The sequence below is a fragment of the Megascapheus bottae genome, chromosome 26, assembly GCF_031878675.1.
Source record: "Megascapheus bottae isolate mThoBot1 chromosome 26, mThoBot2.hap1, whole genome shotgun sequence".
In the NCBI taxonomy this organism is placed as follows: domain Eukaryota; kingdom Metazoa; phylum Chordata; class Mammalia; order Rodentia; family Geomyidae; genus Megascapheus; species Megascapheus bottae.
In genome coordinates this window covers 17920506-17942615 of record NC_143534.1, presented here as the reverse complement: position 1 = coordinate 17942615, position 22110 = coordinate 17920506, and the positions used below count along the sequence as shown (strand labels likewise).

The following is a 22110-nucleotide window of genomic DNA, read 5'->3' as shown; positions in this document are numbered from 1 at the left end:
TGGTTAGAAGCTAGTTTCTGGGCAGAAAAGTCCACGAGACTCCTATCTCCAATTAATCAGTAAAAAGCCAGAGTGGATCGGTGGCTTAAGTGTAGAGCATTAGACATGAGCACAAAAGCTCATGGATAGTGTCCAGGCTGGAAGTTCAAGCCCTAGGATCTTTCCCCCTGCCCCCACACATACACACAAATACAAAATTTCTTTATATCAGTTGACTTTTGCTCTTCACAGGACGTTTGGGAAAGTCTAAGGGTATTTCTGGTTGCTATCACCTGGAGGGTATTGTGAATAAGGTCCCCCACAAGAGTAATCTGTCCCACAATGTCGGTGGTGCTAAGGCTGAGAAACTCTGCTATAGGTCCTATGAAGATGTATTTCAAATTTAGTTTAGAGGAAGCACTTCTGCTGCTTGTTTTTTCAGGAACAATAAACATGGTCTGGAAAAGGCCACTACCAGAGATCTCAGAGCTTGCTTGAAATATCCTGTGAGCTCTTTGAAAAATCTCAATTGAAATGAAAGCCAACTCTGAACAAGGTGTGACATGCTGGACCCAAAAGCACAGCTGCAGGGCTACAAAAGGCTTTGAGCACAGACAGCATTTTTAAGACGCAATATCAGATACACATTCTTACAGCACCATCACTAAATTTAGTATTGACAAATCTTAGACATTCCTAAATAGTACTATATATTGAGGAAAGAGAATACACTGGGGAAATATATCAGTACAATAGATTACACCGCATAATTATACAGATATTTTGGCAATGTAGCTGAGTTTGAAATAAAAAGGAGAGATAAATATAACACAAAAGTAATGAATGATGGAAAACAAGAATGAAGGGAAAAAAGAATGAGGAAAAGGAGTGATTACACAGGCAATGAGGAAACTTTTAAGGCTTTCTTTTTTTTGGGGGGGGGGTGGCAATCCTGGGTGCTATCCTTGAGCTTTTATGCTCAAGGTAAGCACTTTACCACTTAAGCCATAGCTCCACTTCTGTGGTTTATTTTTTGTGTAGGGTGTAGGCGGATTTTAATTGAAGACTCTTACAGCCTTTCCTGCCTGGGTTGGCTTTGAATTTTGATCTTCAGATCTCACTCTCCTGAGCAGCTGGGATTACAGGTGTGAACCACTGGCTCCTGGCGAAAATTTTATTTAATGTAAAAATGTAGTTTTTTTAATATTTAAAAATTTTATCTATATTCAAAAAATAAAATTTGAAGATTATCAGTCAAAATGTCATCTTCAAATATTCTTTTTTCTTATTTAGAAAACTGAGATCTAAGGAATATGGTTTAAAACAACCCCAGGCAGGACTCTTTTTTCCAATTAACCAGCAAAAAGCCAGAAGAGGTGTGGCTCAGGTGGTAGAACACCAGTGTTGAGTGAAAACCCTAAGTTCAAGTACCATTCCAAGCATGAAAGACAGAAAGAAAGATTTCTCTTCTGCACAATCCAGAAGGCTAGAGGAAGGCAGATGATCCAGGGAATGGCTGCCAAGGTTGGCAAAGCTCAATTTTGGAATAATCAACCTTTGGACTAACTGTCCACATGTATAATCAATGTATATATCAAATGCATACTCTTGTATCCTGCTATTCTTTATACTTTACAGTGAGAAAATTAAGTCTGGCTTTAACCTTTTTTTCCCCTAAGATATTGACTGGTAGGTATCTACAAAGGATATTAAAAAGTCTCCCAAAGGAAGATGTCAGATTAGACTCCAGAGTGACATTAGTGACTCAGTAACAGACTCTACACATTGCACAGTAAAGTTCTGATAGATTCTCCTTCTACTTTTTATGACATTACAGAGTTGATCTCAGGGCCTTGTACTTGGTAAGCTCATACCACCAGCTTTTTGCTCGGTTATTTTTCAGACAGAGTCTTGAATTTATGCTCAGGCTGACTTACATTTCCTATGTAGCTGACTGATGACAGTGCATCCCACCATGCCCAAATCTCACTGAGGTAGTGTCTTATGGACCTTTTTTTTTTGTTCAGATTGGCCTCATAGCTCTATCTTCCCAATTTTCACCTTCTGTGCAGCTAAGCATTTTAGGTGTGAGCCACCAAACCAGAGTTAACTTATTAAATGGAAACGTAACAGTTCCATTTGGAAAGGAAGACTTCTCAACTGAAAAATCAGAGGTGTGAAAATAAGTAACTCACCGTGAGTTATTATGATGAATATTGCACGCTCGGGCCATTAGCACCACGATAACTGGTCGGAAGCCTTTGCCTTTTCCATCAAAGTAGTACTCAGACATTTCCTTAAGTTCTGTAGTAGATACGAAGATTTCCTAAAATAAAGTTCCTTTTTTGTCACATGACATCACAAGTGCATAGAAAATCAACGTTTTCTTTTCCTTTTTTTTTTTTTTTGGCCAGTACTGGGGTTTGTTCTCAGCATATCATACTTCCTTGGCTTACTTGCTGAGATGGTGCTGTACTCCTTGAGCCTCACTTCTAGCCAGGCTTTCTGTTGGTTAACTGGAGATGGAATCTCTCAGACATTTCTGTGACTCATAATCCTCTAGATCTTGCCTCCTGAACAGCCAGAATTACTAGGTTTGTTTTAAATTTACTCTTTTCAATCAAGAAACTTTAACACACACCTGGATAAAGCTCCCAACAGTACATGACCATAAACTTGACTGCCCTACAGGGCAAACAGAGATTGGTTCAGCCACCTAAATGACCTCAAGGGCCAGATGCCAGTGGCTCACACTTAAATCCTAGCTACTTAGGAGGCAGAGATTTGAGAGACTCTTATCTTCAATTAACTAGCAAAAACTGGAAGTGGGGCTGGGAACATGACCTAGTGGTAGAGTGATTGCCTTGCATGCATGAAGTCCTGGGTGCAATTCCTCAGTATCACATACAAAGAAAAAGCTGGAAGTGGTGTTGTGGTTCAAATGGTAGAGTGCTAGCCTTGAGAAAAACCCAAGGACAATGCTCAAGCCCTGAGTTCAAGCCCCAGGACTAGCAAAAAAAAAAAGCTGGAAGTGGAGGCATGGCTGAAGTGGTAGAACACCAGCTGCTGTGCATGAAAAATTTCAAGGTACAAGACCTACTATCAGTGGCATATGCACATGCATACACACAGGCATGCATGTAGCCTCAAGAATAGAGCTGGTTCTACTACCTGCTCCATGGACAGCATCTGATACCAAGTAACTCCAACAGAGATGGGAGAAAGCACAAGGGGCCCAGCAATGTTGAACTAGTGACAGCCAGACAGAGAAAGATAGCAGAGTTGAGGAGAAGGCTGCAGGAAAGGAGTGAGATATGGGGAATTTGGGAGTATATGAAGGAGGTCACACTGTATCACCAGGGGGGATGGCAATGCTATGTGTCAAGGACAGGAAGACAGAAAAGATGGCACTGGGGAGGAAAGAATGGGGTCGGTACACAGGCCACCTCTTTATTTAGCAGAAGATATTCCAAAAGTTCATAGAGGAAATGTATAGCATGGATTGACTGACTACAAAGGAGCTTACCAGGGAGCTGAGGAGATAAATACGTGAAAAAAATAAGGTGGCAATGGATAATACAGGGGTAATTCAAAAGGTCACAGGAAGGCAGGTGATGGAGAATGTATACATGGCAGCACAGAATGGCACAGTTCAACTTTAGGACAACTAACCACTGGACTAAGTGTTCATGGACATAATGATCAAACGTATAGTCATTTACATACTTGATATTCTTGGCTTCCCAGTGAGAAAAAGAAATTTGGCTTCAAAGGAGCCAAAGGAAGATTATCAGGGCTTTGATTTATAAGAAGCAGAGAGGGGCATGTGTGCTATAACTACCATTTGGGAACCAGTCAATACTGCAGGTCTATCATTTCAGACACGATGCCAAGCACTGTAAAAAATAAATAAATAAATAAAAGCCAGGGACTGGTAACGTGGCTTAGTGGTAGAGGACTTGCCTAGCATGGGTTTGACTTCCACTATCACATAAACAGAAAAAGCCAGAAGTGGCACTGTGGCTCAAATGATAGAGTGCTAACCTTGAGCAAAAGAAGCTCAGGGACAGTGCTCAGGCCTTGAGTTCAAGTTCCGGGACTGGCACAAAAACAAAAGTCAGAGGTCACAAAGATAAGACCCTAGGCCTATCGGGGGTTGGGAATGGTTCAGGATTGGTGAAATAATTTGGTCTGGCCCTGCCAAGAAAACCATAGGTGTGACTCAAAATTGGGCCTTTAAATGATGTCATCAACATTCAAATAGTCCTTGGCAGAAAGAAGGCTCTCCACCCCTGGTCTAGATGGAGAGAAGTAAAAGGAGGTAAAAGCAATAACCCTGAGAGTACAGAGTGAAAACTTCTGTCTCAGATTGAGAAAGCAGTAATTATAGCAAGAAGTGGCCTGACTAGAGGTTCTGAAGACTACACAGACTCGAGGGATATGAAGAGAAAAGGAAAGGGACAACCTAAAGATACTTCCTGGGTGATGCCTTTAATGACCAGGGCTATGGGGTGGGGAGTAGTGTTAGTTTGTGAGGGAAAAGAAGTTTCACGCATGCTAAACATGTTATGGACGCTCCTTGGAGTTGCTTACTTCATATGTTTAGACAATACAATAAAATCTGAAGTAGAGATACTACTTGTGAGTCCTAAGTACAGACAGGAATAAATATATGATGCTATCAGGGACCTGGACAGAAGCAAATTCAGAGAGGGTTGAGATGGTAAATATGAAAAAGCAAGCCAGAGGTCAAAGTCACACATGGTGGTACTTATGTGTGGTTCCACTTACTTGGGAAACACAACAGTAGGTGCTGCGGTCCAAGGCCAGTCCAAGCAATTAAAGACTGTCTCAAAAGCAATATAAAAACAAAAGACCATGGGCACAGACTACCCCAAGAAGGAAAAGGACACTGGTATCTTGGAGGTTGGAGAAAGGAAGGCAAGTATATAAAGGTGTGGAAGGAGCAGGAGCCTAGGGAATTCTTCCTGTAAGACCTTTATTAGGTCCACTGAATAGGAAGTGATGGGCTAAAAAGAGCTCAGTGAGGCCGGGAGTTTAGCCTAGTGATAGAGTGCTTGCCTAGCATGCACGAAGACCCGGGTTCGATTCCTCGGTACCACATACATAGAAAAAAAGCCAGAAATGGTGCTGAGGCTCAAGTGGTAGAACTCTAGCCTTGAGAAAGTCCAAGGACAGTGGTCAGGCCCTGAGATCAAAACCATGACTGGCAAAAAAAAAAAAAGAGCTCAGTGAAGAGTGCTGGCCTATATGTGGGAAACAAAAAAGAAGAGGTTCCTCTGTGCAGCTGAGAGCTAGTGGATTGAAAACTTGGGAATGAAGTAGAAAACTGAGTTGGGAAGGAAGCTAATAAATGGCATGTTGATACTTCTGATGTAGGATTTAATAAATGTGTAATTTTTTGTGGTGGTTCTGAACTTGCTTGACACATGCTCTGCCACTTGAGCCATGCCTCCAGCCCTTTATGCTATGGCTATTTTTGGAATAGGCTCTCACTTTTTGCAGGAACCAGCCTAGACTGCAATCCTCCTGTTTTTATTTCCTGCAGAAGATGAGATGACAGGTGTATACCATGGTTTTTTTGCACAGGTTGGCTCAGAACTGTGATTTTCTTGATCTCTGGGAAGATAGATTTGTATGTACCACCACGAGAGCTACTTATTGAGATGGGGTCTGACAATTTTTTTCCTGGGCTGGCCTTAAATCAAGATCTTCCCAGGGGCTGGGAGTTTGGCCTAATGGTAGAGTGCTTGCCTAGAATACACAAAGACCTGGGTCACATACATAGAAAAAGCTGTAAGTGGTGCTGTGGCTCAAGTGGTAGAGCTCTAGCCTTGACAAGGCCCAAGGACAGTGCTTAGGCCCCGAGTTCAAGTCCTGGAACTGGCAGAAAAAAAAAAAACTATAAGGGTGAGTGACCAACATCTTGCTTTATTTATTTGTATTTAAAATTTTTTCCACTATGCAATGTACTTCACTGTCAACAGCCTATAGACACATAGGCCTAGCTTATGTGGTATGGGTTACTTTGATAGGCCCAGGGAGATAGAGCTGCCAAAAATCTAAACTCATGCATTAGGTAGGAATCCACATGCAATTGAGAGCCACTTAAAATTTTGGGGAGAAAAGAATTTAGCAAAGAAAGACATAGCTAGAGCAGTTGAGCAATGTCATTTAGAAGGAGATAGGAAGGACAGTTGCAGGAGTCACTGGGTGATGCTGGGTAAGAAGGGAATTAGGTAACTCACTGGACCATCTTTCCTGTTTCCCAACCCTGGGGTATAATGTCTTTCTAGACAGAAACTTTCCCTGCATTCTTCACGTTGCCTTAAATCCTTTGCTGCATCCTCCAAAGATTGTTGCTTACCATGGAAACCTGGCATATGTAAATCAAGTTGCAACAGCACTGTACATATCTGAAAACTTGCACTGTTTTTTCACAATTCTAAAGTGCTACCAAGTTTCATAAACTAAAACTACCTCATACCAGAGTGAAAAAAAAAAAGCCTTGGTGTTGGGAGTGGAAGAGTGCTTGCCTAGCATGCAATTCCTCAGTACCACATACGTAGAAAAAAGCAGGAAATGATGCTGTGGCTCAAGTGCTCAGGCCCTGACTTCAAGCCCTAGGACTGGCTAAAAAAAAAAAGCCTTACCTTTCTAATGTCCTCGTATAGACCTTTCAAGTCTTTCCAACCAAGTTTAAAAGGATCAGTGTATTTCTCACCACTCTGTGTTTTACTACAGCAGAATACTGGCGGTGTCCTGTGATAAAACCTAGGATGAGTGAAAATACACATTATCATTTTGAAGTGAGAATTTCATGTTTATATGTATACATGTATATGTAATAGAAGCACAAATTAAGCATGAATCTTAAAAGGTCATTATAATTTAGAAAACTATAATTCTGTGGTTGATAAATGATAAACAGATGATTCTTATAAACAGGCCTTGAGAAATGACAATATTAAAGAAAGACTAAACCATGTTAATTGTCTTTTGGGTTGAATTCAAATTTTATTATATTCCCATTTTTTGAAACATCCATGTTGGCCTCACTGGGCGCTGGTGGCTCATGCTTCTAATCCTAGCCTTTTAGGAAACTGAAGATCTGAGGCTTGAAGTTCCAAGCCAGCCCAGGCAGACAAATCCAAGAAACTCTTATCTCCAATTAACTATCCAAAACACCAGGAGCAGCATTGTAGATCAAAGGTGCTAGCCTTGAGCAAAAAGGCCAACTGAGAGTGAGGCCTGAGTTCAAGCTCCTATATTGAAAACCAGACCGGGTGGTTCACGCCTATAATCATAGCTACTCAGGAGGCTGAGATCTGAAGATCATGGATCAAAGTCAGCCAGCCCAGCATGAAAGTCAAAATTCAAGTCTAGCACGGAAGTCAAAGCCCAAGTTCATGAGACTCTTATCTCCAAATTAACCACCAGAAAAACAGAAGTGGCTCTGTGGCTCAAGTGGTAGAGTGCTAGCCTTGAGCTGAAGAGCTCAGGACAACACCAAGGTCCAGAGTTCAAAATACTACTGATAAAATGCGCTCCATGCACCCTAAGCATTTGTGCGTTTTCCTCAACAATGTTCACCCTGTAACCAAATCCCTGCAGATACCAAGGCTATACTCTAATCTATATTGAAACTACTAGAATAATCACATACCTAGGAACTTTCAATGTTAACTCTAGTGGAAAAGGCTGACAATGTATTTTTTGTTGTTGTTGTTTTGGTCCATTTTTGTTGGTGATAGGACTTGAACTCTAGGCCTGGGCATTGTCCCTGAGCTCTTCAGCTCAAGGCTAGTATTCTACCACTAGCCCTTTACCACTTGAACCACAGCTTTACCACTTGAACCACGGTGCCACTTCTGATTTTCTGGTGGTTAACTGGAGATAAGAGTCTCAGGAATCTTTGTGCCCAGTCTGGCAATCAGATCTCAGCTTCCTAAGTAGCTAGGATTATTGGCATGAGCCATTCGCCCTGGCTCAATATTCTTTTCTTATTATTTTTTTTTTTTGCCAGTCCTGGGCCTAAGCTCAGGGTCTGAGCACTGTCCTTGGACTTTCTCAAGGCTAGAGCTCTACCACTTGAGCCTCAGCACCACTTCTGGCTTTCAATATTCTTTTCTAAGTCCTTTTTTTTTTGGCCATTTCTGGGGCTTGCACTCAGGGCCTGGGCATTGTCCTTGGGCTTTCTCAAGGCTAGTGCTCTACCACTTGAGCTTGAGCCACAGCACAATTTCTGGCCTTTTCTGTGTATATGATACTGAAGAATTGAACCCGGGGCTTTGTGCATGCTAGGCAAGCACTCTACCACCAGGCCACACTCCTGGCCCTCAATATTCTTCAAATTACTCAAACGTAACTATACCATACATACGGTAGTATGAAAATCCATAACTTGAAGCCAAATGTAATAGGCTAGATTACTGTCACAAAATTAATGCTATAAACATTAATACTTCTCATTAAAAGCTCAATCTTATATCATGCTTTTCACTGTGAATACCTTAGATGCTTGATTCAATTTCTCCATAATGCAGCCTAACTTCTATACAGACACAGTACCTTATCAGAAGTTTAGTTTTCAATCAATTATTACTTAGCATATTATATTTCCTTTTAGTTTGAAAGATGACCATAACTTATACTTTGCTTCCTACGCACCATTGGTTTTTGTGCTCTGTTTTGTGCCAGTTCTGGGGCTTGAACTCAGGGCCTGAGTGCAGTACCTGAACTTTGTTGCTCAAGGCTAGCACTCTACCACTTGAGCCACTCTTTTTGGTTTGAAGTTAGAGATAAGAGTTCCATGACTTTCCTGCCTCTGGGCAGGCTTCAAACCATGAACCTAAGATCTCAGCCTCCTGAGGTTTATAGGCATGAGCTATTGGCATCGGGCTTGCTTGCGTTTTGTTTTTTGCTTGTTTTGCCTATACTGGGGCTTGAACTCAAGGCTTCATGCTCTCACTTGGCCTCTTCTGCTAAGGCTGGTGTTCTACCACTAGAGCCACATCTCCACAGGATGATTAAGTATAGATAAGACTTTCACAGATTTTCCTGCCCAGGCTGGCTTGAAACTTATCATCTTTAGGTCTCAGCCTCAATCAAGTAGGTAGGATTACAGGTGTGAGCCACCAGTGCCAACCATCATTTCCTTTTCTGGGAAGCATATTTTCACAAAATGAATGATTAGAAAACGCAGATCACACAATGAAACACAACTGAGGATAACATAGAACTGACTGAGCTTCTTTGCATACATTGAACTACACTGGCTTATTAGCATGTAAGAAGTTTTTGACAACACTGAATCAAAATTGCATTTAAAAACCCCACAGGATAGACTTACTGTACAAACGTACCTTGATATATGCACATTTGGAACAACAGATGTTAAATTCTTCACAAGACTAAAATAGGGTACCTAAAAAATAGAAGAATCAAGAATTTTATAAGGATATTCTTGGAAAACTTGTCTATAACACAGGATAGTACCCCATTATTCATAACATATTTTTTTTTTTTTGCCAGTCTTGGGGCTTGGCGTGCTCACTATCCTTGGACACTTTTTGCTCAAGGCTAGTGCTCTGCCACTTGAACCACAGTGTCACTTCCAGCTTTTTTGAGTATGTGATACCAAGAAACCATGCTAGAGTGCATGCTAGGCAAGCACTCTACCACTAGATTAAGATTCCCGCAGCAAACAATCTTTACCCATTTATAGGTAGATTGTAAACTTTTAAAAAGTGTCAATGTACAATGTTTCCTTTCATTGTTACAAAAGCAAAAATAAACCTGTCAACCTGTCTATCTCATCTCATCTATCTAGGCCTGCAAAATAATTTTAAAACAATTTCTTTCCACTACAACTGAGAACAGTGAAGACTGGAGTTTATTTACATTCTATAATCCTCGAACTTAGAAGGCTAAATTAAAGGCCGGCTTGGGATACAGAGAAACCTTTTCTTTAAACCTAATGACTTGGAAGGTAGAGATGAGAGATGGAGGTTTAAGATTAGCAGGGACATAAAAGTACAGACTCCATTTTCAGTCCATGGCTATGTGCAGTGGTATGCACCTGTTAATCTCTGCGATTGGGGAAGCTGTAGGAAAAGGATGCAGCCCAGGCCTGCTTAGGCATAAACGATTTTGAAAGTAAAACCAAAAGGGTCTAGAGGTGTAGCTCAAATAAAGCATTTACTTTAAACACACAAAGCTGAGTTAATCCCTAGCACTACACACACACAAAGTCATAGTGCCTGGCATACCAAGAGGCCACAAGTTCAAACCAGCACAACCCCCAAAAAGTATCATCTAGGCTAGTGAGAAACATTTTACTATAAGTGAGCTACACTTACAGAAACACCGCTTATTTTCTTATTGTTACTAAGCGTATTTTATAATTTTTTTTTAAATGGAGCAGGACAGTACAGTTCACTGGTAGAATATGTGCTTTGCATGAGTGAAGAGCTCTTATGCATTTGGATAATATTAATTAGAGATAAAAGAATCACAGTAGATGTCTAAAAAATTCAGAGGTGGTAACAAATATTAGTTCCAACTATTACCCAGGAATTTTTTTTGCTTTCTGAAAATTTTTGGTACAGTAGATTAAATCTAGGTCTTGAAGTTGCTTGGTAGCCTTATCATTTAAATCATTAGACCCTAACTGCCAGCCTTGAAGAATTCAGAAATCCAAATATTTAAAAAAAAAAAAAAAAAAAGAATCTTAATTAGCTACAAATCTTAATTGCTATTTTTTTTAGGAGCTGAGGTACTTTTTTTTTTTTTTTTTTTTTTTTTGCCAGTCCTGGGCTTGAGCTTAGGGCCTGAGCACTGTCCTTGGATTTTCTCAAGGCTAGAGCTCTACCACTTGAACACTTGAGCCTCAGCACCACTCCAGCTTTTTTCTATGTATGTGGCACCGAGGAATCAAACCCGGGCCTTTGTGCATGCTAGGCAAGCACTCTACCACTAGGCCAAACTCCCGGCAAGCTGAGGTACTTTTAAGTACAGAGAAGTCAAGTCTGTAAAACTACCAAAAGGATTAGAGTGCCAGACTTAAGCCAAAAAGCTTAGGGACAGAGAACAGGCCCTGAGTTCTAGCCCCAGTATTGGCACAAAAATACAAAAACAAATAGAAAAACTACAACTGACTTGCGAGTACGTTTACAATGTCATGGGGGAGGGGGAGTAGCTATAGAATTGTGTATTATGTGATCTCACGAAAGATACATATACAGACACATACACACAAAAGTAAAACCGAGGCAGGGTATGGAAGTATGTGACCCACGGTATTAAAAGTAGTTATTTTATGTTTGTTTGTTTTTTGATGCTGGTCCTGGTGATTGAACTCAGGGCCTGGGCCCTGTCTTACTTTGTCTTCCATTGGAGCCACACCTCCACTTTCAGGCTTTCTTTGTGGTTAATTGCAGATAAGAATTCAGGGACTTTCCTATCCAGGATGGCTTTGAATACCAACCTAATTAGTAATAGCTAGGACTACAGGTGTAAGCCTGCTGTCAGGCTCAGAAAGTACTTATTTTAGCGGGACGAGGTGACTTACACTGGTAACCCTACCTACTCAGGAGATGGGAGATCTGAGGATCAAGGTTTAAAGCCAGCCTGGCACAAAAGGACCTGAGACTCTTATCTCCAATTAACCTCTAGAAAACGGGGAAGTGGGGCTTGACTCAAGAAGGGCTCAGAGACAGCGCCCAGGGCAAAGTTCAAGCCCCATATACCACCAAAAAACAACAAAAAACTTAAATAGCAGTGGGGATGCTTTTTGTTTTGTTCAGTTTTAATTTAAAAATTTTTGTTAATGTATAATGCTTTAGTTATTAAAATGACAATAATGTTGATATTGATGGTGTCCAAGCAACCAACATACAGTTTATCTTTATTTTGAAGTGCTGGGTATCAACCTGGCGCGTTGCCCATGCTAGGCAGGTGCTTTACCACTTAAGACTCATTTTAAAAAGTTATCTATTCCATCAAGCTGTATTCTCTGTAATAGTACTTCAGGGCAATGTTTTCCAAAGCGGTGGCAAAGGCTCTCCCAAGAGCCTGAGCAAGAAGGGTAATTAAAACGAATAGCTCTAGCTCTATAACTCATTGCTACCAGTAGAGAAAATCATTTCCATTTCCAGTTTCTTTTCCCCATTACTTACTCTCCCTGAAAGTTCATCTTGCCACTCAGAAACTTTTTTTTTTTTTTTAAATTTCTCCTGTACCTGCTGATGTGGCAAATGCTTAATCATTTGAGTTACACTCCTTATTTAGGAACTTGCTTTTTAAAATAAGAGAACATGTCTGACAGGAATCAAAGACATAATGACAAATGATTTATGACAAACAAATGCACATCGATTATTATTATTTTTTTTTTTTTTTTTTGCCAGTCCTGGGGCTAGAACTCAGGGCTTGTGTACTGTCCCTGAGCTTCTCTTGCTCAGGGCTAACAATCTACCACTTCTGGCTTTTTCTATTTGGTACTGAAGAACCGAACCTAGGGCTTCGTGCACTCTACCACTAATCCACCCTCCTCCCAGCCCCGCACAGAAGATTTATTACTACTTCAGGGGAGATCTCAGGGGAAAACACAAAGATCAGGAAGAAGCCCAGCTAGGTGGGAGGGCCAAACATGGCTCAATGACCATTTCTCTTTGTCTCCAAAGACAACTTAGGCCCTGAGACTTGCAAGTAGCCACAACATATATGTTTGACTCGGACACCTTAATGCTAATCTATTTGCGATGGGGGAGAAACCTCAGACACAGGAATTAGAAATAGCACTGCCATCTCAGCCTCTCCTTATGGTCCAGGGAGCTGATAAGGAAGCCACGACTCCACTTCTACTTCAAGAAGTCACAGGCGATATTTAAAAGCAATCCCAGGGTTTCTCTCCTACCATCTTCTTTCTAGGCCCCTTCCGCTGCATCTCCACGTGCGTTCTCCAGTTCTGTGACGGGAAGCCTGGTGCACGGCGGCCGAGCAGCAGCCCCGCGGTCCCCATTTAACCTTCCCACCACTGCCCAAGGCCAAGGGCATCCGCAGTCGCCTGGACGGTGACCTCATGGGACCCCCCGATGTCTAGGAGGCTGCAGCCGTAAGCCGGCGCCGGCCGGAGAGGCTGACGGCGGCGGAGGGTCCCGGGGCTTCGCCCCTGCGTCCGCAGCCCCCGCCACCCCGACCACCCCGCCGTCCCCCTCGGGCCTCAGGTCCCCGCAGCTCCCCTCCCGACCCCCGCCGGCCGTCCCCTCGGCTCCCGGGCCGCCACTCGGCCACCAGCTCGTGGGGGCGTCCCTACTTGAGGCACACGCGAGACTGGGCCCCCGGCCCGGCCGCCCCCCGCCCCAGGGCGCCCCCCGGTCTCCAGCGCACGTGCGCGTCGCTCCCATTCATTCAGCCCCGCCGCTGTCATTGGCGCGGTGACCTCTGCGGTGGAGCGGGGGCTCGGCCGTCCCGGCCTCACCTGCACGCGAAGGTCGGGAGCGGCGCGTGGCCCGAGCGACCCCGCACGGTCGGGGCAGCCGGGCCCGGGGTTCCGCGCCGCCGGTCTCCAGGAGCAGCCGTGTCGCCACCGCCACCAGCGCGCGGCCATGGTTCGAGTCTGAAAGTCGCGGCAGGGCGGCAGCTCCGCCTCTAGCCCCACGGCCCTCCTCCCGGAGCCCGGAGCCGGAAGCCACACGCAGGAAGTGCTGGGGTGCGCGTCCGGGTAGCACCGCTCGCTCCGGCCCCGCGCGCTTGGTTCCGGGCGGCGGCCGCGGCCCCGCGAGGACGGCCGAGGCGCGCGGCGCGTGCCGGGCGGAGCCTTGGTGTGGCGGACGCGCGCGCTGGGCGCTACCCCGGGCCCTGCATCAGCGGATGCTGCAACCATCCTTGCCTACCGTCCTGATGCAAGGCATCGGGATTTGCCGCTGGAGGCTACGGGTTTGCACGTCTTGCGGTGCTGGGTGGGGTCGGCCCAGCTGCCCTCGGGTGGCGATCTGCCCTCCGGGGGGGGGGGTCTCCAGGGACGGGTGCTACCGTGGGGCTAGGTTGGCGCCGTCGCTCGTCTTCTGGACGCTCTCCTCTGAACATCGTGTAGGTTTAATGACCCGTGCCCACATCTGGAGGGGTTAGGCCCGCGTTGGGCGTTCCCTGAGCCGCAGGCCTGGACGGGTCTGCTGATTTGAATTTGCTAGTGTCCGGCCCGGGAGGTAGTAAGAATGGACTAGGAATCGGTATCCAGGCGGGACACCCGGTCGTTCTTTAGTTCTTCGTTCTCTAGTTCTTGTCTTGACGTTAATGTAGGTAATAACAGAAATTGTGGTGAAACAGTTCAGCATTCAGCGTATTCATACAAGACAATGTAAGCATCAGCGATACTGAAATGAAACTGAGTCGTCCGAAAGTTCACTCTTAGCAAGAAACAGACCTGCAAAAGAGCATTTCAATTCCCTGGGGGGTATTTTCTCTTCTAAACCATTCTCTTTATTAACAGAGTGCAAGTAACCTGGAAATCACCCTTATAATCCGGTTAAACTAAGTACCATGAGCTAGTCCAGTTGGGTCCTTGAGACTCTTACTTCCAATCAACCACTTAAAAAGCCAGACGTAGGCCGGGCCCGGTGGCTCACGCCTGTAATCCTAGCTACTCAGGAGGCTGAGATCTGAGGACAGGTTCAGAGCCAGCCCCGACACTGAAGTCCATGAGACTTTTATCTCTAATCGATCACCAGAAGACGAGAAATGGCGCGGTGGCTCAAAGGGGTAGGGCAGTAATCTTGAGCTGAAGAGTTCAGGGACAACACCCAGCCCAGAGTTCAAGCCCCATGACCAAAAAAAAAAAAAAAAAAAAGCCGCTGTAACTCAAGTGGTAGAGCACCAGCCTTGAGTGAAAAAACTGAGGAACAGCAATCAGGTTCAGGGGGGTGAGGGAGGGAGGGAAAGAGGGAAGGAAAGAGAGAAACAGACAGACAGAAAGAGACAGAGACACAGAAAGAGACAGAGAGACACAGACACAGAGATAGAGACAGAGATACATACAGAGACAGAAAAATTTGCTGAATAAAAAATATCCCCAAAGGGCCGGGAGTTTGGCCTAGTGGTAGAGTGCTTGCCTAGCATGCATGAAGACCCAGGTTCAATTCCTTGGTACCACATACATAGAAAAAGCCAGAAGTGGTGCTGAGGCTCAAGTGGTAGAGCTCTAGCTTGAGAAAGTCCAAGGACAGTGCTCAGGCCCTGAGCTCAAGCCCAGGACTGGCAAAAAATAAAAATAAAAAATAAAAAAAATATCCCAAAAGAAACTCAGGGACAGTGCCCAGGCCTTGAGTTCAAGGCCCAGGACAGGGGGAAAGAAGAAAGAAAGAAAAGAAAAAGAAAGACAGAAAACATCCAAGAGAGTTTGCCACACTACGCTGTAGCAATAAACTCATGGTATGACAAGTAGTATGATCTCACACACGTTTTTAAAGCAGATGAACAGATACAGAGCAATTAAGCTACAGTTTACCACTAGCCAATTAATATATTCTCACACACTTGTTTTTAAAACAGATGAACAGATATAGAGGACAATTAGTATGTCCTCACACACATGTTTGTAAAACAGATGAACAGATATAAAGGAATTCAGCTACAGTATACCACTAGACAGGTCTGAGTAGAGAATGCTTGACTGCATTAACCCAAAAGTCTTGACATTTCTCTTTCTCTCTCTCCATTTTACTCCTTTTCTTCCTTCTCCTTTTCCCTTGCTCTCTCTTTTTTGCCTCTCCTTCTTGATCTTAGTTTCCTGAGTAACTCAGATTACAAGCATGAGCTGCTAGTGCTCAACTGTTGCCATCATTTCTCAGGCCTGGGCACTGTCCCTGAGTTTCTTTTGCACAAGGCTAGCACTCTACCACTTGAGGCACAGCATCAATTCTGATTTATTCTGTTTATGTGGTACTGAGGAATGAAACCTGGGGCTTCATGCATGCTAGGCAAGTACTCTACCACTAAGCCACATTCTCAGCCCTAAAAGTAACTTTGTTCAGTATATTTAGTACAGCTTCATTTTGGCTGTGACCTGTCTTACGGGTTCAGATACAGGATTTTCACTTAAGGCATAATGTAGAGAGTATAGAATTTTGGAGAGGTTTGAGTTTTGGATTATCACACTAGTATTGCTTAAGTATACTATACTATGTGACTATTGGGGAGAGTTGAAACTGATAAAAAAAAAGCCTTCTGAATTATGAAATCTGTTGAAAATAATGGTTTAAATCGGTGTTTTGAAGAGCCATACTTCTTCAAAGGAATGTAAATGCTGTATATGAAACAGATGAGAACATTAAGAAGGGTTTTGTTTTCCTTTTGTAAAATCGAATGTGTTGTCAGTCAATCCTGTTAATGATAATTATGCTTGCAAAGTGAAAAATTGTATTTTTTCAGTTGCCTTCCCTACTCTTTTCAAATCAAAAGTAAGTCTTGTAGCAGTTTCAAAGGATAGATTTTATTTTTTCATACCACAAATAGTTTTAAACCAAGCACTTTTTTAAGAGTTAATATTGTTCACCTGTTCATACATGACAATCATCATACTTAAAAGATACTGGAAATGTATTAGAAAATATTATTGTGAATCACTTTTTGATTCTTATTCTCAAAGTGTAGTGTCAGTTTAATCTTCATTTTATAGGAAACCACTTTTTTTGGAATAAAAAAATTCTCACCCTAGACAACCTCTAGTAAAAATTTTAAATTGTTCTAAATTTTCTAAATTGAGTTTGAGATTAAAAAGCTGGACATTTACTTCTTTTTAGTTTTTTTTTCAAAAAGCGTGTGCTAAAATTTATTGAAATTAAAGGATGACAGTAATGAAGAGACTGAGGTAATAAGAACAGAAAACAAAGGGCAAAATGGCAGGACTTTTAGTTACCAGTTTAGAGTGATTTCATTAAGTGTGGATGGATTAAAGTTTCCTGTCACAAGTGCGAGGAGCAGATTGGCCCTCTTTTTTTAAATCATAAATCAACTGTATATAATGTGTGGCATTCATTTGATATTGAAATGCAAAAACTGATTAAAAGGAAAAGGATGCAAAAAGGCACAAAGGGAAGGTGTGGCCAACAGAGAGTTAGAATAGTTCTATCAGTATCAGAAAAAATAACTTTTCTTTTTAAGGTTTGGAAAGGTTTTATTTTCCACAAACCTTTGTCATCAATTCTGCCTTGTGATTAGCACTAACACCTAAATATGCTCACAAGAACAAAGATTGCCCTTAATAATGGTTTAAAGAATGTCAGGTGCTGGTGGCTCATGTCTGTAATCCTAGCTACTCAAGAATCAGATCTGAGGATTGTGGGTGGAAGCCAGGAAAGTCCAAGATACTCTTATTTCCAATTAACAATCCAAAAGCTGCAAGTGGAGCAGTGGCTCAAGTGGTTGTGCACTAATTGTGAACACAAAAGCTCAGGGATAGTGCCAGGCCCTGAGGTCAAGCCCTAGGCATATTAAAAAATGTGCAGGGATAATTTTATAAAATGTAAAGAAAAGAAAAATGAAGGAAAGAGTGGATTGAAGGCATGGGTGAGAATGTTGAAAGAAGCAACATTGATCAAGACATGTAGTCATAAACTGGTTTGTTGAATTGCAACTTCTTTGTACAACTACTTAAACAAATAAAAAATACTTTTAAAAAGCAAAAAAAACATGTGCTAGGTAAATACTGTTTTATTGTGCATCACAGGAAATTCATGAAAATTTTAGAGCCATGTAATAGAACTCATTTTTTTCCAGAGTAAATAGTCATAGGAAGTGTGATACATTTCTTATAAAAAAGTATTCGTAAGATATTTTGGAGAGAGATTTATTCTTGTCATTTTCTTCCATTGGTTTTTATTCTTGAAAATGATTAGAATAGTCTTAGATTTGTAAGAGGAAAAGATTCTTAGGTTTTTAAGATTTTTTTCCCCTCCTTGTATTAGGAAGTTTTAGAATATGTTTTGGATCTGAGTTTATCAGTTTCAGAAACAGAAGATTTTATTCAGCTTGTAAGATAGTGTTTGGATCCATTCCACTGACGGATATGGTGGCTATCAGGTGAGAGAACAATCATCACTTCCTGGATAAATGTAAAAATACATTTGGTGGAAATGTTGCTTTATTATCTAATATGATCCTATCGACATATCAACAAGATATATCGATAAACATCACCCTAAACTGCTTGTGCAATTTCTTGCTGTCATGTAGCTAGTTTGGGCTTTTTCAGCAAAGCCTTGGGTTTAATCCCCAGTACTGCCCAAACAAAAGCAAACCCTACATACTTAAGCTTTTAAAACAGGACTGAGAAAACTGGGGCAGCACAAATGTAACTTCTGTAAATTATTGCTAGACAACACATGAAGTACAGATTTGATAAGAAATTTAGGGAAAAGCCAAGTAGCATAATGCATCAATATAAAAGATTGGGAAAGGACAAGTATAATTTTGCCTGGATAATTGTAAAGTAGGGTTGTAGCAGTACAACTGCAATAAACCAAGACTTATGAGAAGGTGTAGTACATATATTCAGGAAGCAATTATAGCATGCCTAGACATGAAGTAAGATGTTGAAAAGTTCAGAGTACAGGATCATTAGAAAGATAAGCCATGGGAAGGCAGGCCCATTGTTAATGTTTCTGTCCTTTTGCAGAATAGTACAATAAATTACATTAAAACCTAAAAAGTCAATTTCATATATATCCTTGTATCTTCCTGAATTGAAATTATGTGCAATCTCTGATTTCCTTTTCATGGACAGGAAACTAACTTGCAAATTTCTGATCTCACTTCTAGCACTGAATTCATCATTCTTTCTCCCTTCTTCATATATCATGTATTCTACTCCATGTATACACACTCATATGTATACACACATAGATACAAGGGAACTTTTCTGCTCAGGTTGGCTTTGAGCCACTGTTCTGAGTCTCAGCCTCCTGAGTAGTTAGGAGTATAGCTGTGAGCCATCAGCACCTGGCTGTAGTATGTATTCTTTCATTTATTAAGCATTAACAAGTTGGAATTTTGCTATGTGATGGACCATGAACAAATGGTTTGTGTTTATGTTTGTTATTGGCAGACTGGAATTTGAACTCTAGAGCTTGCTTTGACTGCTGAGCCACCCTTCTAGTTCTGTTTTGTGCTGATTATTATTTATTTATTTATCTATTTTTGCTAGTCCTGGGGTTTGAATTCAGGGCCTGGGTACTGTCCTTAGGCTTTCTCAAGGCTAGAGCTCTACCACTTGAGCCACAGCACTATTTCTTGCTTTTTCTGTGTATGTGATACAGAGGACTCAAACCCAAAGCTTTGTGCATGCAAAGGGGTAACCATTCAACAAATTAGTTTATGAGTACAATGCATTTTGATTGATGTCACCCCTTTCATAATTCCTCCCAACCCAACTTAGACTTTTTTTTAAAAAAAAACAAAATGGTTTTTAATTGGTTAAAAGAAGCATTGACTTTGTCTAAAATAACTAAATGAGGCAGCATCTTATATAGTTTAATCAGATTTATTAACTACTCAAATAAGTACATCTCCCTGTGTCTTCTTTCCTTCCTTTCCTGTCTCTTTCAAATACTGACTCTGTGTGATTTTTTTTTAATTTTTCTCGGTTCTGGGGTTTTTGGTTCTGACACTTGCATTTTGTCATTGCTCAATTACTTGAGCCACACCTTCATCCTGTTTTGCTTTGGTTTTTTTGATAGGCTCTTGCAGTTTTGTTCTGGTCAGAGTCAGAGAGTAATCATGTTACCTCTGAGTAATTGAGATTACTGGTGTGAGTCACCACACCTGACTTTTTTTTTTTAAAGACCAAGTATTGTTAACTCTTGCCTGAGCTGATCTTCGCTTGTCCCTCTCAAGTAGCTGAGATTACATACTTGTACCACCATGCCTATTCCTTGCTATGTATATTTTTGATAATATCTTGTGAGACACCTTCCCGTTTGAAAAATGTAATTTAGGGAGATAAAGGTTAACTGCCCTTTGTTTTATTCATTTTTTAGTAATATGAATGACACAGATTCTGAATGAAGGAAAAGAATAAGTAAGTAATCCTTATGATTTTATTAAGTTTAAAGATTATTATATAAAAACAACATTTGTAATCTGACCACTAGACTAAAGTAGGAGAACTATGAGATCAAGGCCAATTTGGTAGCTTGGACTACAAAAATCAGAGTAACAAAAAATCATGGAGAGACAAGGAAAATGGTGGAAAGAACGAGTTTTGTAATCTAGAATATGAAGTTCCATCTCTGCTACTTTTTTTGTGGGTCATGGGGCTTGAACTTGGCCTGGGTGTTGTCCGTGAGCTCTTTAGCTCAAGGCTACTGCCCCACTCCAGGGCCTGGGCATTGTCCCTGAGCTCCTCAGCTCAAGGCAACCGCCCTACCCTAGAGCCAAGCCCCATTTCCCATTTTCTAGAGGTTAATTAGAGAGAAAGATTTAACTTCCCAAGCATGAATACTCTTAGCTATACTAAACTGGTGATATTTTGCAAGGATGTAATAATGAACACACACACACACACACACACACACACACACACACACACACACACACGCATAGTCTGGGCTATAATACACATCTAATAATGTAAAGAAAATAGTTTCAGAAAAGACTTACTTCAAATAGAGACACTGTATCTAGAAGTCTGTGTGTGTTGATATTGGTACTTGAACTCAGGGCCTGATGCTGTCCAAATTAGCTTTTTTTTTTTTTCCAAGGCTAGGAGTTTACCACTGGGTCACAGCTCCACTTCTGACTTTTTGCTGGTTAACTGGAGATAAGAATCTCATGGGGCCAGGAGTGTGGTCTAGTGGTAAGAGTGCTTGCCTAGCATACACGAAGCCCTAGGTTTGACTTTTTTTTTGGTACCACATACAAAGAAAAGGCCAGAAGTGGAGGTGTGGCTCAGGTGGTAGAGTGCTAGTCTTGAGAATGCCCAAGGACAATGCTCAGGCCCTGAGTTCAAGCCCCAGGACTGGCAAAAGAAAGAAAGAGAGAGAGAGAGAGGGGGGGGGAGGGAGGGAGGGAGGGAGATTTATGAAGTATTTTGTCACATGGCCCTCCTGTTTACTCTTGGCCAGAACATAGTCTGCAGAAGTTCTTATATAGACTTCTAGACTGTATTGCAGATAGATAAAGGCAGCACCTATTTTTATTGGGTTGTTTCACCTTCCATCTTGTCTACTGAGCCTAATTCAGATAATTACCTGCTTCATTTTCACCTAACTGTGAAATAAACCAGATTAATGAGGAAGCCCCCCAAATAGAACAGAACATATTGATCAAAATGCTCCCAGACTATTGCTGCATTCCAGAATAATAAATGCACAACATTGTTTTAAACATTCGAAATGGGTCTTTCTTTTAGAAACCTTCAAGCAAAGCTTAAAGATGAAGTAATTGTACTTGGCTCAGGTTGATTCAGTGATTTATTGTTCTAAGATGTCCTTTTCCGCCTGGTTTCAGCTGTTAACCCCAGATATGTGCTGAAAAACTGGATGGCTGAATCTGCAGTCAGAGAGCAGAAAGTAATGATTCCTCAGAGGTAAGGTGCTTACTGTTTCTCATTTTTAAAAATTAATTTAGAATGTATTATATTTTAAACAAAATTATTTTTGTTTACAAGCATACTTAAAGTAATACCTCTGCCCACACCAACTTTCCAGTGTTCTCTCACTGTGATGTCTCGTTTATCAGCGAATCATCTTCTATTTTCTAATTATTTGTTAATATGCCTTGTGTGTGTGTGTGTGTGTGTGTGTGTGTATGTGTGTGTGTGAGTGTGTTTGACCCAGGACTTGAACTCAGGACCTTAAATTCTTACTTGGCCTGCTCTACATCCAATCTGACATTTTTCTGGTTAATTGAAATGAAGAGTCTCTCAGACTTTTCTGCCTGGGCCAACTTAGAACTCTGACCCTCAGATCTTAGCCTTTTGAGTAGATAGGATTACAGGTATGAGCCAAAGGCAATTGGCTTGCAGTTTTAAATATTTATTCTCTCTGATATTCTTCCTATGCATATCTTATTTGAACTTCTGAGAGGCTGATTCTGCTGTTTATTATTTGT

General features: G+C 41.7%; 1 protein-coding gene and 1 long non-coding RNA gene across 2 annotated transcripts in view; one reads left to right on the top strand and one right to left on the bottom strand.

Moving 5' to 3' along the window:
- The window catches only part of Pdss1 (decaprenyl diphosphate synthase subunit 1), a 41419-nt gene extending 27760 nt beyond the window's left edge, over positions 1–13659 (bottom strand). The window contains exons 1-4 of the mRNA XM_090319060.1: positions 13484–13659; positions 9366–9427; positions 6654–6774; positions 2175–2305 (exon numbers count right to left, since the gene is read on the bottom strand). Coding sequence (XP_090175186.1) covers positions 2175–2305; positions 6654–6774; positions 9366–9427; positions 13484–13612 — 443 coding nt within the window. The 5' untranslated portion in view covers positions 13613–13659. The remainder of the gene's footprint in view (positions 1–2174; positions 2306–6653; positions 6775–9365; positions 9428–13483) is intronic.
- A 7803-nt stretch (positions 13660–21462) lies between these two features.
- Positions 21463–22110, top strand: part of LOC150046019 (uncharacterized) — a 49812-nt gene continuing 49164 nt past the window's right edge. The window contains exon 1 of the long non-coding RNA XR_016532712.1: positions 21463–21586. This is a non-coding gene — a long non-coding RNA (uncharacterized LOC150046019). The remainder of the gene's footprint in view (positions 21587–22110) is intronic.